The sequence below is a fragment of the Hyaena hyaena genome, unplaced genomic scaffold (assembly GCF_003009895.1).
Source record: "Hyaena hyaena isolate Hyena2069 unplaced genomic scaffold, ASM300989v1 scaffold_227, whole genome shotgun sequence".
Lineage (NCBI taxonomy): Eukaryota > Metazoa > Chordata > Mammalia > Carnivora > Hyaenidae > Hyaena > Hyaena hyaena.
The window spans coordinates 1,152,524-1,169,145 of NW_024080859.1; the positions used below are offsets into that span (position 1 = coordinate 1,152,524).

At 49.7% G+C, this 16,622-nt stretch overlaps 1 protein-coding gene across 1 annotated transcript in view; it reads right to left on the bottom strand.

Annotated features, from left to right (window-relative positions):
- Positions 1-4,492: 4,492 nt before the first annotated feature.
- NWD1 (NACHT and WD repeat domain containing 1) overlaps positions 4,493-16,622 on the bottom strand; it is a 49,296-nt gene continuing 37,166 nt past the window's right edge. Inside the window, exons 12-16 of the mRNA XM_039243255.1 lie at positions 13,904-14,058; positions 12,196-12,472; positions 10,241-10,791; positions 7,317-7,422; positions 4,493-5,844 (exon numbers count right to left, since the gene is read on the bottom strand). Coding sequence (XP_039099186.1) covers positions 5,543-5,844; positions 7,317-7,422; positions 10,241-10,791; positions 12,196-12,472; positions 13,904-14,058 — 1,391 coding nt within the window. The 3' untranslated portion in view covers positions 4,493-5,542. The remainder of the gene's footprint in view (positions 5,845-7,316; positions 7,423-10,240; positions 10,792-12,195; positions 12,473-13,903; positions 14,059-16,622) is intronic.

Here is a 16,622-nt window from a genome sequence, read left to right on the forward strand (position 1 = left end):
AGAGAGCCAGAGACCCGGGTGTTGTGGGAGTGGAGAGGAGTCGGGGGTGGCAGTGGGGGCAGAGAGGTGTAGGATACGCGAGGCAAGACCAGAAGAGGCAGAGCACTCATCCTCGTGGGGTGAGTTACAAATCTTGGTCTTGGCATTTCACACCGGGATAAATCACGCATGGGTTTTATGCAAGCTGCTGCTTGAGCAGCTTTGAATTTGGAAGCGAATGCCCTAGCTGCTCTGCAGGGAAGCGATGGGAGGGAAGCCAGGGAGTGTGTAGGGAGGGTGTTTCGTCATTTAGGCAAAGGAGGTTGGTGGCTTAGACCAGGAGGGGAGCCGTGGAGGTGGAGAGAAGGGGGTGGAAGGCAGCAATATTCAGAAGGTGAGGCAGAGAGAATGTGGTGCCGGGTAGGTGGGGGGGAGAGAGGGGGAGGAGGAGGAAGAAAGCCTCCAGGATTCATGGCTCCCAGCCCAGAAAGGGATTCAGCTCAGTTTCAGCGCATTCCTGCATAAACATCGGCTTAGAGGGCCTGAACCCTTTGGGGCCACCAGATGTCTGGATAGTCATTTTCACACCCACGCCTCCTGGCAACCTACTAGTCACTGGCCTAGAGGACCAGATGCACGCGTGGGCTTTAGACACGCTGCAGGGTCCTCAGTCCATGTCTCCTCGCCTCCAAGGAGTGTGAGTCTATTCACATTTCTTAAATTTTTTAAAACATTTATTTATTATTGAGAAACATAGAGAGACAGAGCATGAGCAGGGGAGAGGCAGAGAGAGAGGGAGACACAGAATCCGAAGCAGGCTCCAGGCTCTGAGCTGTCAGCACAGAGCCCAACCCGGGGCTTGAACTCCCATACCGCGAGATCATGACCTGAGCCGAAGTCGGATGCTTAACTGACTGAGCCACCCAGGCGCCCCAAGTCTATTCACATTTCAAGGATCACTTTTAGGTTTCCATTCTTTTTACAGATCTCCCTGAGGAAGCCCTCACTCAGAGAACAGGAAACCACCAAGCCAATTTCACCTTGGGTGTTTGTGCGAGCACGTACGGGACATTTTTCGTCCACAGACCTCTTTCCTTCTTGTTTTTATAAAGCGTGAAAAATGCTAAACTCTGCATCACCTGGGTGACTCAGTCAGTTAAGCCTCCAACTTTGGCTCAGGTCATGATCTCACGGTTCGTGGGTTCGAGCCCCGCGTCCAGCTCTATGCCGACAGCTCAGAGCCTGGAGCCTGCTTCAGATTCTGTGTCTCCCTCTCTCTCTGCCCCTCCCCCACTTGCACTCTGTCTGTCTCTCTCTAAAAATAAATAAACATTTAAAAAAATGCTAAGTCCTTTGCGGTTCTCATCTCACACAGATTAAATGAAAACTCAACATTGGCAGTTTTGCTAGACCAACACTAATTTCCTTACTGTTTCACAAACCTAATAGCATTATGGTAAGATTCATAGGTAGGTCTTCTCTGAACAGTATTTTGGCTAGGTTAAAAAGACAAGATCAAAAGATAACTATTTGGAACCAATCTAAGCCCCTCCAGATGGCAAACTTCATGACCAAAAGCTCTAAAGTCCAGAATCACACGTTGTGACAGAATTCTAAAGCGGGCCTGGAGATTCCCACCCAATATGTATTCCATCCTGGAGTGTGGGCAGGACCTGCGAGGCTATAGGACGTCACTTCTGCGATGAGTTCATACCACATGGCAAAGGTGAAGAGATTTTGCGGGTGTGTTTAAGGTCCCCTTGAGTTGATTTTGAGTTCATGAGAAGGGATAATAGTCTTGGTGGGCGTGACCTAATCAGGAGCAACCTTTATTTTTTTTTTTATTTTTTTTTAAACTATTCTTTTTTTTTTTTTAATGTTTTATTTATTTCCAGGAGAGAGAGAGAGAGACAGCGTGAGCAGGGGAGGGTCAGAGAGAGAGGGAGTCACAGACTGAAATAGGCTCCAGGCTCTGAGCTGGCAGTCAGCACAGAGCCCGACGCGGGGCTCGAACACGAACCGCGAGATCATGACCTAAGCGAAAGTCGGACGCTTAACCGACTAAGCCACCCAGGCGCCCCAGGGCAACCTTTAAAGGACAATCTGGAGGTCAGAGCCTTGAAACAGTAGAAAGATACTATCCTGTCGGCCTTGAAGGAGAACCCAGGTATGTCATGAGTGCCTGTGGGCAGAGGCAGCCTCTAGGAGCGGAGGTCCAGAGTCCTACAGCAAGGAGCGTAACTCTGCCAACAACCTGAATGGGCTCAGAGAGCTGTGAGTCACTCAGTGAGATACCAGCCCGGCTGACTCTTGTGAGCAAACAAAGAACCAGCCACAGTGAGCCTGGACTCATAACCCACAGAAATGATGAGATCATACGTGGCTGTTATTTGCAGCTGCTAAGTTTGTGGTACTTTGTTATGCAGCGACGTGTAACTGATACTTGACGAAATGGTCTTGCCAAGAATGCTTACTTTGTGATTACCATGCTTTAAAAACACAAAATTCAACTGATGAAATTTAAAGGCTACATTGGCTTTATTCAGTGATTCATGAATTGGGCAGTATCCTGTCTAGCAAACAGAAAGGAGCTCTGAGGAGCTGTTAAAAAAAAAAAAAAAAAAAAAAAAAAAGGAAGGATTTTATAGACAGGAAGGGGCAAGAAAAAAAACAGATAATCTTATCTTTCTTTAGAGAGGTGGAGGGAATCTATCAGGTGGATTACCTCACTGGTGCCAACCAGGAAATTCCAGACCTCCTGGTTAAGATTACAGTCGGGGAGAGGCTAAAAGTGCTATTAAATTAGGTATTAAGTCTTGGTTTGCTAATGCGGGGCTTAGCACAAGTGACTCTATTTTAGGTTGGTGTTTCTTTTTTAATTTCTTTAAGTTTATGTATTCATTTTGAGAGAGAGAGTGCGGGGGAAGGGCAGAGAGAGAATCCCAAGCAGGATCTTCACTGTCAGTGTGGAGGCCATCATGGGGCTTGAGCCCACGAACCATCAGACCATGATCTGCGCCGAAATCAAGAGTCAGACAATGGGGCACCTGGGTGGCTTAGTCCATTAAGCACCTGCCTCTGGCTCAGGTCATGATCTCATGTTCTGTGAGTTCGAGCCCCACGTCAGGCTCTGTGCTGACAGCTTAGAGCCTGGAGCCTGCTTTGGATTCTGTGTCTCCCTCTCTCCCTGCCTCTCCCCTGCTTTCTCTCTCTCTTTCTCCTTCTCCCCCCCTCCCAACAAACATAAATAAACATTTAAAAAAATAAAAAATTAAAAAAGCCCAGGGTTTGTCAAACATTCATAGGAACAGACTCTTTCGCAAATGAAAGTTCACTGCAAAAACTTCAATATTACAACAATTCAGAGTAGCATTTTATTAGTAAAATTTCTTTGTTCAAATTAGTATTTATGTAAAAACAATGGATTCTCACTGAGGCTGTTGAGATGCACACACATTTAAAACCCTACGTTGTAGCTGAAATCTTAACTCTGTCACAACATCCACCTTATTATTTCTGCGTTGGGTAAAGCCCCTGACTCACAGAGAAGTAAGCTGGAAATGAGTTGCTGTTTCTTCAAGGGCTCCCCTCAAAATCTTCTGGAGAATCCTAAGTTAGTTATCTCTGTGACCTTAAAACCTGCTTCCTAACCCAGCTGAACAGGCATTTTTAAATTATGGCTTAAAATATTTTTTAAAAAATGGGCTTTGATACTAATATCTGCAGAAATGCCAAAGCCCTCCTCAGAACCCTATTTTGGGAAATTACTGAATAAGAAAGTCGATAAGGGGGCGCCTGGGTGGCTTAGTCGGTTAAGCGTCCGGCTTTCACTTAGGTCATGATCTCGCGGTTCGTGGGTTCGAGCCCCGCGTCAGGCTCTGTGCTGACTGCCAGCTCAGAGCCTGGAGCCTATTTCAGTCTGTGACTCCCTCTATCTCTGACCCTCCCCTGCTCACACTGTCTCTCTCTCTCTCTCTCCTAGAAATAAATAAAACATTAAAAAAAAAAAAAAAAAGAAAGTCGATAGGGTCACACCTAGCTTAAAAGCCTCTGTTTCTAAGGTTGCTTGTTCTGAAGCTGTCTGGAATCCGATAGTGGAGAGAGGGAATAGCATGAAGAGAACCTTCGAGGTTCGGACTTTCCTATCTTTATAGCAAAAGCCCCAGAAGCCAGTGGGGCTTTCAGAAGGTTGTGGGCAAAGAAGAAAGACCCATTTTAGTGGAAGAGAAATAGTTCATTTGTTGAACTTGCACGGGGCAGAGATGTGTCCAAAAGCTCAGGAAGAGATGTCTGCAGCTTCTTCCGTCCAGTGCCAAGGGCGCCAGGTTTTAAGATAAAAGAACATCTTTATCTTGAAAGTTTGTGAGCCAGGGAGTCGGGATGGAAGAACTATATAACGAATTTGTCATTTTCATGCCGGCTTGAGTCATGAAGTCAGCTCCTGAACTAGGGACACACAGGGTCAATGTGCCTGGAGAGGTAAATTTGAGCCAATCGTCAACTTTTAAGAATGGGAAACATTTGACGCAAAAGTCGGGGTTTCTGGCTTTGTTTAGAGCGACAGGAAGCTGGCACCGACGAGCTGCGTTCCCTGCGGCCATTCTGGGGTAGAGTCAGGGTGCCCGTGCCCGTGCCCACCCAGGGCAGAGGCATGTGTCCTCCACAAGTCCCCACCGTCTCCACCACTCTCTGCTGCTCACCGGGGCCCCTGGTGATCATCTAGATTATCCACTGGTCCCCGTGGGCGTTTGAGTGTGTCACCTGTGGTACAGGAGGTCACGTTTCTGAGACTAAAATTGGAGCGAGGTGGTCCTACAGGACTGAGACGAGAAAGCTCCTGGCTCTCGTCTCTCAGAGCCGCTGCATCCCAGGCTTGTGAACGTAAGCAAATCACAGCTACCTGCCAAGGCTCAGTGTCCTTGTCTGTGAAATGGATGCAGAAACTCCTACCCTCCCTGACGTGTGGGCTGTGATAAGGATCAGACAATAGCACCTGATGCTTTCCAAAGTCATTACAAAGCTCTGTGGTCCACATCTGTGGTTTGAGGAGTCCTACATCTGTCCATCTCCCTCTGCCCTGTACCACACCCCGGTTTCTCTCCGGGCGCAGCCCCCCCACCCACTCTTGGGCAACAGGGCTGGGCAGTATTGACTCCACCCTCAGCCCCTGGGGACACGCTATCAGGCCGACCAGTCACAGCGCTGCATTCTCCCAGAGGCAGGTGCATGGGCCCGCTGGGCCAATCGAATCGGGGCCAGCACCGTAGTCCAGACTGCTGGCGAAGGGAAGGTCTCTCTTCTACTGAACTTGGCTGTCGTGCTGCTAACCTGGGGGTGGCAGGCCTTGGAACGCAGCCAACAGGAGGAGAGAGGAGCGGAAAGATGGTGTGAAACAGGGTCTGAGTCATATAATCTGAGGCTTTGGGTCCGGATATACATCAACACGTACACTCTCTTTGCTTCAGCCAGACTGAATGGGGGCTAAGTCCCTGGAGTCCGCTGCCCCACAGCGGGGGTGGGGGTATTGGGGGGTGGGGGTGGGGTGGGGGAGGAGGGGCGTGTTCTATACTAGCAGGCAGACCTGTGAGCGTTTGTTCGATTTGCGTTCACTTCCCTGGGCGCTTGCAGATCTCGAGTCCTGGAGGCCTCCTACAACAGCTGCCAGTTCTTCTCTCTGCCTGCATTTGACCTTCCACACTGCCCTCTTGAAGTTCTTGAGAGGGTCCTGCTGCGAGGCTCTTGACGTAGGGCACTGGAAACGCTCGCGGATGAGGTAGCCGTGTCTCGTGGGGGCGATGAAGCCGTTGGAAGTTGGGATGATTCTGTTCACCACGGCGTGAACAAACTGGACAGCCAGCAGGGTGCCTTTGGGGGGGGGCAGGGCACACATGAGACCATGGGGGCCACAGAGATCCAGTCTCGCACATTTGAGAGTTGGCTGCATGGGTCACGTCCTTCCTATGCCTCTTACGAGCTAAGACACAATGTCTAAACTCTTGGGGGTCCCTCCTGCCTCACGGGCAATATGGGAACAGGAGCTGAACCTGCCTGCTAAGGAGAGTTCTGTGATTCGAAGACATCGAGTGTGTCAGGTGCCTCAGTATAGGTTTCAGCCCAGAGTGAGCTCAGTGAATATTATTATTGGAGGAGGAGGAGGAGAAAGAGAGGCTGTGAACTGGCCCAGGCTGGGCTTGAAGGCCACAATCCACAGACCTCAGGGTCAAAGCCATCTGTAACTTTTTTTAACCAGGCATCTCCGCCCCCAAGGATGAAACTACACTCCCCTGGATTGCATTGGATTTGACTACGATGTATTCCAGTCTGCCTGATATCCATTCACCCACTTACTTGCTTTGTGACCTTGGACAAATCTCTTAACCTCCCTGAACTTGTCGCATGGGGGTAGCAATGGCACGTACGCCCTGCCCAGTGTCATGAGGGTTCCCTTCTTTATAGAAGATTCTGTAGGAGGATGACAAAGGTGACCATGGGGATCAGGCAGACCAGCCTCACTGTGTGACCTTGGGCAGGACACTTCACCTCTCAGAGCCTCAATCTTTGCCCTGTAGAACGAGGTGGCTTTCAAGAGAATTACATGGCCCAGTAACAGTACACAAGAAATGCTCACTCTCATTAATATGCATTTACGGTAATACTGACCAGACTAAGGGATGTGAGGTTTTCAAAATGGTTGGTCTTAAGCAAGTCGCCCCTATCAGTTACGGGGCCTGGGGCAAGAGGAAATCAGGGCCCACATCCTATAAGGCACAATGTGTACATGTCGGAAATCTAGATAATAAACTATTCAGTGAAATATGCTCTATCTGTACCTCCAGAGCCACCTGGAAGGTCATGTTGGGTCGAGAATTCTCAGGTTCATCAGTTCTACACTGGAATGTAACAGTGTGTGAGAGCCCAGCTCTTTGTGGCTTGGCCCTCTTCTCCATCCACACTCAGCTTTATCCTGCACTCCTGGGGGCCTCACACATACGCATGTGAAACGCCTACCCAGCTCATGCACCCAGACTCCACGCTCATCATCCCGTGGCCACCCCCAAGTCTCGGGGTGCTCACACTAGAGGCAGAGTCCACCCTCAGAAGGATGGACCTGGAGAAGAGAGCTGTCCAGGTCCTAAAGAGGGCACCATCCCCCATGGGGAGAATGTTCCAGGTACCCAGAGCATGGATCTAGAAGAGATGGGAGGGGGCTGTCTTCGTGACCTCCAGATACCTCTCTAAGCAGAGGGACCCAGCTAGGGGAGACCAGAGCAGAGCCCAAACACGGCATTCCTCTCCAGATCTCAGCTCGGCCTTGCCCTCAAAGCAAAATGACTCACCATCCAGCACACTCCAGACGATTATGGAGCGATCCTTCAAGCCTGCGTACACGTACTTGTCATCTTTGGAGAAGCAGACACACTGGACTCCTCTACAGTAAGAATTCTGTTGAAAAAGACAAGATGATCTGGGTGGCTCAGTCAGTTAAGCGTCCGGCTTCGGCTCAGTTTGTGAGTTCGAGCCCCGCGCCGGGCTCTGTGCTGACAGCTGGGAGCCTGGGGCCGGTTTGGAGTCTGTCTGTCTGTCTCTCTATCTCTGCCCCACTCCCCCACTCATGCTCTGGCTGTCTCAAAAATAAATAAAACATTAAGAAAAAAAGACAAGGTGATCTGGATTTCAAACTGAAAGTCACCCAGGGGACCCACCCCAAGGCATCTGCATAGGAAGCCAAGCTTGTAAGCCCTCCAGGGAAACGGATCCAATGAAACCTTGGACAGATCTCAGGGGCCAATATTCCCAGGGCCAAAACACGTCTTCATACGGACTGGGTTGAGAGCTTTACAGGCATTTTGCTTGGAGAGCAGGTATTATCAGTTTTAATTTCTTAAGTGACCCCACTATAAAAGCATTAGCTATAAGGGTCTTTTTTTAAAAAATGTATATTTATTTTTGAAAGAAAGAGAGATTGAGAGAGATGGGCAGAAGATCCCAAGCAGGCTCTGCAGTGACAGCAGAGAGCCCAATGCGGGGCTTGAACTCATGAACCATGGGATCGTGATTTCAGCTGAAGTTGGATGCTCAGCTGACAGAGCCACCCAGGCGCCCCAGCTATAATGGTCTTTAATTAAATGCTATCTGCTAAATGCAGTATGGCATCCTAGTCCTAGAGAAAAAAAAAAAAAAGGATATTCGTTGAAAAACATATGAACCTAATCAACTTGGTACCTTAGTTAACAGTACTGTCCCCGTGGTAACTTCTTAGTTTTGACTAATGTGCTCTAGTCACATAAGATGTCAACAGCAGGGAAGCCGGGTGAGGAGTGTGTAGAGGATAACCTTTGTACTATCTTTACAACTTCTCTGTAGACCTAAAATCATGCCAAGATTAAGTTTATTTAAAAACAAAAATGGGGGGAAGGGGGTGATGGGCATGGAGGAGGGCACTTGTGGGGATGAGCCCTGGGTGTTCTAATGGAAACCAACTTGACAATAAATTATATTAAAAAAATAAAACAAAATATTAAAATTTGAAAAACAAAACCAGGAAATAAATAAATAAATAAGTAAATAAAAAACAGGGGCCTGGGTGGCTCAGTCAGTTGAGTATTTGACTCTTGATTTCGGCTCAGGTCACAATCCCAGGGTCATGGGATTGAGCCCTGAGGAGGCTCCACACGGAGCCTGCGTAAGAGTCTCTCTGCCTCTCACCCCTCCCTCTCTCTCTAAAATAAAGAGTAAAAAAAATTAAAAAACAAAAACAAAAAGCTAGGTGTATGTAACTGCTGTAGTGGTATTTCCCATTCAACAAGACAAAAGATTACTTACAGCCCAGCCTTAGAATAGCTCCATAAAAATAAATGTCAGATGGGATGAAAGCCTCTTTTTTTTTAAATTTTTTCTTTTTTTTTTTTTGAGGAAGAGACAGAGAGAGGGAGACACAGAATTGGAAGCAGGCTCCAGGCTCTGAGCTGTCAGCACAGAGCCTAATGTGGGGCTCGTACCCACAAGATCATGACCTGAGCCAAAATCGGACGTTTAACTGACTGAGCCAACCAGGCACCCCAGGATGAAAGCCGTTTAAGACGAAACTATCCATCCTCTCTCTCTTAGTTACAAGATCATCTCCCCATGTGTATGAATAATTTCTACATCTTACAACCACAGGTACAGTCTTCATTCCCCATTTGAAAAGCTGGAATAGTTAACACCAACCGTGTAAGATCGTTGTCGGGATTAAATTATAGAAGGATATATTTATATAATATATAATATGAATATATTTATTGCAGCTCTTAATTCTCCTGATACAAAAGATTATAACAGCTCCTTCTGGGATGTGGAGTGTGGACTCTAAGATGCTCCCGATGTTAGGGAGTGAGCTGCCAGTTTCCCTCTTCAGAGCCTTCACAACTGCTGTTCCTTCTGCCTAGAATGCTGTTCCTCCAGACTCATTTGACCTTCTGAAATAGCAGGCTCTACCCCCTTTACCTTGCCCTATTTTTCCTCAAAGCTCTTGTTGCTCGCTGCCCCATCATGTATTTGCTACTTTGTTTTTATTCCACAAATATTTGTTGAGCCCTGAGGACCAGTCGGGAGCTTTCCTAGGGATGAGGGCCACTTCAGGAAGCAAAACACAAAAGCTCTCACCTCTGTGAGCCCTCACAGAGCTCACACTATCTCCCCTCTGAGAACGTGGCTCCGTGAGCTGGGTTGGTGTGTGCGCCCTGGCCACAGCTAGAAATCAAAACTCTTGGGCGCAAGAATGGCTATAAGGATCAGGGTAAAGATGGTGAAGCAGGGGTGTGTCGTACAGGATCTGATCTTGTCTTTATTTAAAATGACATCTTGGGGTGCCTGGGTGGCTCAGTCGGTTGTGTCCGACTTCGGCTCAGGTCATGATCTCACAGTTCATGAGTTTGAGCCTGCTTCGGATTCCTCTGTCTCCCTCTTTCTCTGCCCCTCCCCTATTCACACTCTCTCTCAAAAAAAAAATTTTTTTTTAAATATATTTTGTTCTTTTGGGTATTTTTTGCATCGAAAAATTGTTTCGATTTTTGTAAACATTGCATTAAAATAGCATCTCTCTTGATTGCCGAGGTTTTTTGGCAGCCCCTTAAGCTCTGCTCCCAAGGCGAGTGCCTCTCACTGGCCTCACCCTGCTCCTGACTCTGGGCGATGGCACACGGGGTGCGCTTACTACAGGACACCTGTCATCGGCTTTCTAGCACCGGGACCTCGCTGGCACGCGGCGTGAGCCACGCACCGTGCAGCTTATCTCGAATTTCCACTTGCAGGACTGCAAGTCCCAGAGACACAGCAGGGCCTCCTCGGATCCGCTGACCGCCAGCTGCTCCTTGTGGCTGACCTGCACACAGGTGACCCGGCTCCCATGAGCCTCCAGAGGGAACACTTTGGAATTGGCGCACTCGTAAAGGAAGAGGTCGCCGTTGGTCATGCCGTAGATCACACGGTAGTCAGCCAGGACGGCCACACTGGAGATGGTCTCGGGCAACTGGGTGTAGAAGGTGTATGTTGGCCCGTCGATAACTGGACAGGGGTCCCCGGGGCTGATGTCCAGCACCAGGACGATGCTGTCGTAGGCGATGGCCAGGTGCTCCTCGCCTTGACTCAGGGCCATGCAGTTGATGGCTTTCCGGGCCTCGGGAGGGGGGATGCACATCACGTCCTGTCTGGAATTCAGGGGGAACACCAGGACGACCCCCGAAACGAGGCCGGTGAAGAGGAGATTGGCCTGCTGGGCCACCTCCAGGCACCTGACCTCATTGGAGGTGTCCAGGGCGTCCTTCTCCTCACCTGACATGGAGAGAAGGTCGCATCAAGAACAGCTCAGAGGAACGGGCTTGCGTCACAGTTTTCTTATTTTTAAGGGTTTTAAAAACCACCTTCGTCATCCGTGTTCCCCACCACCCTGCTTAACACTCATCGGGACAAGCGGACGTGTGGACATGCATGATCTCCCATCCCGGGCATTTACAAACATCTGTAAAGGGTTGGAGAGTAACTATTTTTGCCTTGCAGGCTGTCTGCTCTTAACCCTTAACCACTTAACCCTGAGGTTGGAGCCCCCAACAAGCCACACACAGTGTGTCCGATCTGGCCCACGGGCTTCAGTTTGCGGGCTTGTGTGTCATTCTCCACCGTGCCCCATGACTTTGTGTTGGGCTCCGCCCCTCAACTAGCGCACAAGAGCCTCAAGCACTGTCACCTCATTGGTCTTGCTCACTGTCAACCCCAGAGCCTGGCCCCGTGGCCAGCACTAACCAACATCTGCCAAATCCATGAAAGCGGGAAGCTGAGAGTGAATCTCTTTTCTCATATTACCATTAACAAGGGATTTCTGTACCTCCATCCACCCCCATGGAGATTACAGCAAACACAGTTGGTGACGCGTCCAGACCCCCTTTACAGGCCTGGGTACCCAGATCGAAGGCCCTCAGGTGAAGGGAGCCCCTCATCTCAAAATGCTTGGGGGGCCGTGCCTGCAGCCAGTGACGGCCTGATGTGGGTACACAAAAGACTAGACCTCTTGCTTCACGATGGAACAGGTGCAATTTATACTCCGGGCCCCTGTAGGATCAGGTTGAGCCCACCTCCTCGCCCAGCCCTCCCCCTCCCCCTGCCTGCTTGGCTCACCCCTGCTCAGGTTTCTCCCTCAACACACCCCTCGTGCAAACATCCCCATCATGTCCAGGAAACCCGAACCAAAACAGGGATTGACACCCAGATGGTCAATTACCCACAGGCTGGAAATTTATCCAATCTAGTCCTGATTTCTATTAGCTACTGTCAACCTGACTGGAGTTATGGGGGTGTTACGGACGGAATGTGTCCCCCCAGATTCACAGGTCGAAATCCTAGCCCACAATGTGATGGTGTCGGCCGGGAGGCTTTGGGGGTGACTTTAGGTCCTGAGGGCGGAGCCCCCACGACGGGATTAGTGCCCTGATACAGGGGACGGGAAGGCTTGCTTCCTTCTCTGTGTTCAGGGACATAATGAGAAAGAGGCCATCTGCAACCAGGAAGCCGGCTGTCACCAGATACAGATCCGCCAGCGTCTTGACCTCGGCCTTCCCAGCCTCCAGAATCGTGAGAAATAAATGTTCTTTAAACCACCCAGTCTATGGTGTCTGGTTACAATAACCCCAGCAGACCCAGACGGGCTTCCCACACAAACGGCCGTGCTCGTCTCTTACACACCTTCCGCTGAGTCCCAAACGGTGACTTTGTTCTTGTCCCCAGTCTTGGGGAAGTAGACGTAGCTTCCGTTGTGTGACACTGCGGTGAGGCCAGTGCGATCCAGAAATGGAGTACAGGCCCTCGGCTTCTCAGCAGACGTGAGGTCCCAGACTTTACAAGATGAGGACTGCCGGGAAGCAGATGCCACCAAGGCCCCGCCCCAGGCCAGCAGGCTCACAGGGGCCCCGACGCCTTCCAGAACATCCTGCAGGGTCCCCTGTTCCGACAGACTCCACACCTGAAGACGCACAGCAGAGGGCCAGAGCTGACTTCTTTCTTATACTGTCATAGCTAAGAAATATGCAGAAACCCATTTGTCCACCCATGGTGGGTCCTCAGGCTGCAGTTCAAGGGCCTTCTCTGCCCCCTCAAACTTCCCCATTCCTCACCAAGCCACTACCACAGTGGTTCTCAAAGTGTGTTCCAGGGAACCCCTGGAAGGTACCTCTAGGCATCTAATGGTTTTTATTGTAATTCAATGTCTTCAATTTTTTATTTTTATTTTTTGGAGAGAGAGAGAGAGAGAGACAGCGTGAGCAGGGGAGGGTCAGAGAGAGAGGGAGACACAGAATCCGAAACAGGCTCCAGGCTCTGAGCTAGTTGTCAACACAGAGCCCGACGTGGGGCTCCAACCCACAAACCGTGAGATCATGACCTGAGGCAAAGTCAGACGCCCAACCAACTGAGCCACCCAGGTGCCCCTCATCGTAATTCAAGATACCATTGCCTTTCCTACTCTCTTCCTCTCACAAGTGAGTGGTGGAGTTACACCAGACCAGAGAATACAGAATTGAATACGAGAAGCCAATGGTCTCCTATCGAGCCAAACATGAAAGAGATTTGTCAAAATGCATAATCATGCCACTCTTCTCCTGAGTTTTGCTTGTTTCAGAAACTATAGGATTTTCATAAACGTGTGTTATTACATTGACATGTAATGTTCATGAATCAAGGGAGAAGTATTTTCGGATTTCCTCATCTCTAATGTGTAATATGGTAATTACCGGGGGGAGACTAAAGGCAACATAGGATCCTAGATTGGATCCCAGAATAAAGAAAAAGAGGGCGTTTGTGGGAAAGCTGGTGGAACTAGAACAGAGTCTGCAGATCAGTTACTAATAGTATTGTCCCAATATACACTTTTTAGTTTGATAAAGGGCTTGGCTAACATAAGTTGTTAATGTCGAGGCAAGCTGGGTGTAGAGTAGATATATATAAATACAGGGACTCTCTGCACTTGCTTGGCAACTCTTCTGTACATCCTTAAACTATTCCTCAAATAAATCATTTGTTCAAATACATAAATATATAAACCAAATTGATATAACCCACATCTTGAAGGAGCTCCGAAGGCCAGAACATTAGAGAACTGCTCTTTATCACATAATTTTCCTACCACAGGGAGAACTTTGAACTCAGTGGGAATTTTCTTCCACTTCCTCCCAACCCTGCTCCACTCTGAAGGCGAAAATCCTCCCCGTTTTTCAGGTTCTGTGGGAATGCTATTATCTCCTTCCTGGGTCTCGGTGGGCCCCTCCCCCACATCTTCCCAGTGACCTGCCCCATTTTGTCGCGCTAGTTTCTATGAATCTCTGTATTGCAAAGCCAAAAGACCCTCGAAGGAATCATTCTTTTGGATTCCAGAGGCGGAGTGAGGATGACCTCTGACCTGAATGAGTGCGTCCCGGGACCCAGTGACAATCAGATTGTTCTCAGGACCAAAACTGGCTGTCTCCACGGTGTCCTCATGTTCAAGGTCGGTGGCCATGAATCGATGAAACCCCTCTGAATCTGCCAAGAATATCCGCACGGACCTTCCAAACCCTGAAACGGCAGGGATGGGATTATCCCTTTCATTCCTGGAGGAGCTTGGCGGAAATTCAGTTCGGTGAACAAAGATTATTTCGAGCACTGACTACACACCATTGCGAACAAGAGAGACACGGCCCCCCCAGCGCGTAGCCTACAGTTGTCGGGGGGGGGGGCGGGCTGGGCGCTGCCAACAGTGATCAATAACCTTGCAGAAAACAGCAAAGTTATTTATTATCACAAGAGCTTCCAGAAGGCTGGGATTGCCTGTTTGGGTTTCCCGGGACGCAGCACAAAGCTGCACACAATGTAGATATGCTTTGAGGATGGAGGGAAGGAAGTGGGGGGAGGGGGGGAGGGAGAAGGATAGGAAGGACAAGAAAGCAGTTACAGTCTGCGGTAAGGCCAATGATGTCAGGGGACAGGCCGCCATGAGAAAAAAATGACACAGAGACGTGCGCCGTGGAGAAGGCACGAAGGCGGAAACCAGAGAAATGTGGCCACAAGTCAAAAATCACAAGGTAGAAACTAAAAGGGGCAAGAAAGGATTCTTCTCTGGAGCCTTTGGAGGGACTATGACCCTGTCCACCTTTATTTATTTATTTGTTTGTTTATTTATTTTGAGTAACTTTTTAAAGCTTATGTATTTTGACGGCGGGGGGGGGGGGGGGGGGGGGGGGGGGTAGAGAGAAAGGGAGATACAGAATCTGAAGCGGGCTTCACGCTCTGAGCTGTCAGTAGAGAGCCTGACGNAGCAGGGGGTGGGGTAGAGAGAAGGAGAGAGAGAGAATCCCAAGCAGGCTCCCCACCATCAGCACAGAGCCCAATGTGGGCCTCAAACCCACGAACCGTGAGATCATGACCTGAGTGGAAACTAAGAGTCGAACACTTAACCAACTGAGCCACCGGGGCACCCCTGCCCACATCTTGATTTTGAACTTCTGACCTCTGGAACTGTGAGGAAAGAGATTTCTACTGTTTTAAGCCACCATATTTATGTGGTAGTTTGTTACAGTGACCACAGGACCTTTGAGCAGACATCTGAGAAGGGGGCAGGCCCTGGAAGGGTGGGAACAGCCTGGGATGACCAGGAGGTAGGAAAGGCCAGTCTCAGGCGCAGCACAGAAGCCAGTGTGGGTGCAGCAGAGTGAAGGAAGGGGTGAGGACCGGGGGGAGAGCTGTGCTAGATTTAACACAAAGCAAAACAAAACACCCAACAGGACAATTCCATTGAATTAGAATTTCAGATAAACAGTGAAATTGTTATTATTAGCATAAGTATATCCCAGATATTGCATGGCGTATATTTATACTGAAAAGCTGATTTGTTGCTTACCTGAAATTTAACTGGGTGTCCTATATTTTACCGGGCACCCCACCCAAGGGGGCTTGTTCATTTGTGTTCCGAATATGGGGGGGTGAACGTGTTTTGTTAAGAGGGCCCCCAGCAGTGCAGGAAAGTGCATCACGCGGGTCTTCCGAGGCTAGGACACCCGGAGGGATGGTGTGGGACTCTGTGCTATGCAACTGGCCTGCACTAGCCGAGTTTCAACTCCTGGAAGCCCGAGTCAAGTCCGCTGGGGGCTGTCGGTCCACCTTATTGCCTCTCCAGGCCCTCCAGGCCATTGTTTTATTGAACTATCCTTGAACCTGTGGCTCACACAGAAAGATGTTATGGGAAACGGATCGAGTGCATCAGGAGATCTGCTGTCCCAGGATGTCTGCACGCCATTCGTGTGCTGGAAAGGATGAACTCAGCAGGCCTGGGTTGTGCATCCTGCACACGAATGGTTTGGCCCCTGCCGGGCTCCTGAGAGGTGCCCTCTAAGCCCTTGGAACATCCTACTTGATAAAAATGTCCTTCAGGGGGCGCCTGGGTGGTTCAGTCGGTTGGGCGTCTGACTTTGGCTCAGGTCATGATCTCACGGTTCGTGGGTTCGAGCTCCACGTCGGGCTCTGTGCTGGCGGCTCGGAGCCTGGAGGCTGCTTCTGATTCTGCGTCTCCCTCTCTCTCTGGCCTTCCCCTGCTCACGCTGTCTCTTTCTCTCGGAAATGGATAAAACATTAAAAAATTTTTTTAAAAAGTCCTTGAGGGGGTGCCTGGGGGGCTCAGTCAGTTGAGCCTCCGACTTTGGCTTGGGTCAGGATCCTGCGGTTCGTGAGTTTGAGCCCCACATCAGCACAGAGCCCGCGTGGGATCCTCCATCCCCCTCCATCTCTGCCCTCCCCCGATTCGCGCTCTCTCTCCCTATCTCTCAAAAATAAGCGTTTAAAAAAAAAGTGTCCTTGGGGCACCTGGGTGGCTTAGTCGGTTAAGCGTCCGACTTTCCAACTTTCGCTTAGGTCATGATCTCGTGGTTCGTGGGTTCGAGCCCCGCGTCAGGCTCCGTGCTGACTGCCAGCTCAGAGCCTGGAGCCTGTTTCAGTCTGTGACTCCCTCTCTCTCTGACCCTCCCCTGCTCACGCTGTCTCTCTCTCCTAGAAATAAATAAAACATTAAAAAAAAAAAAGTGTCCTTGTTTTACTTGAGGCCTTGGGCCACACAGGGTGGCCACTGATCACGTGTGACTTACAGTAGG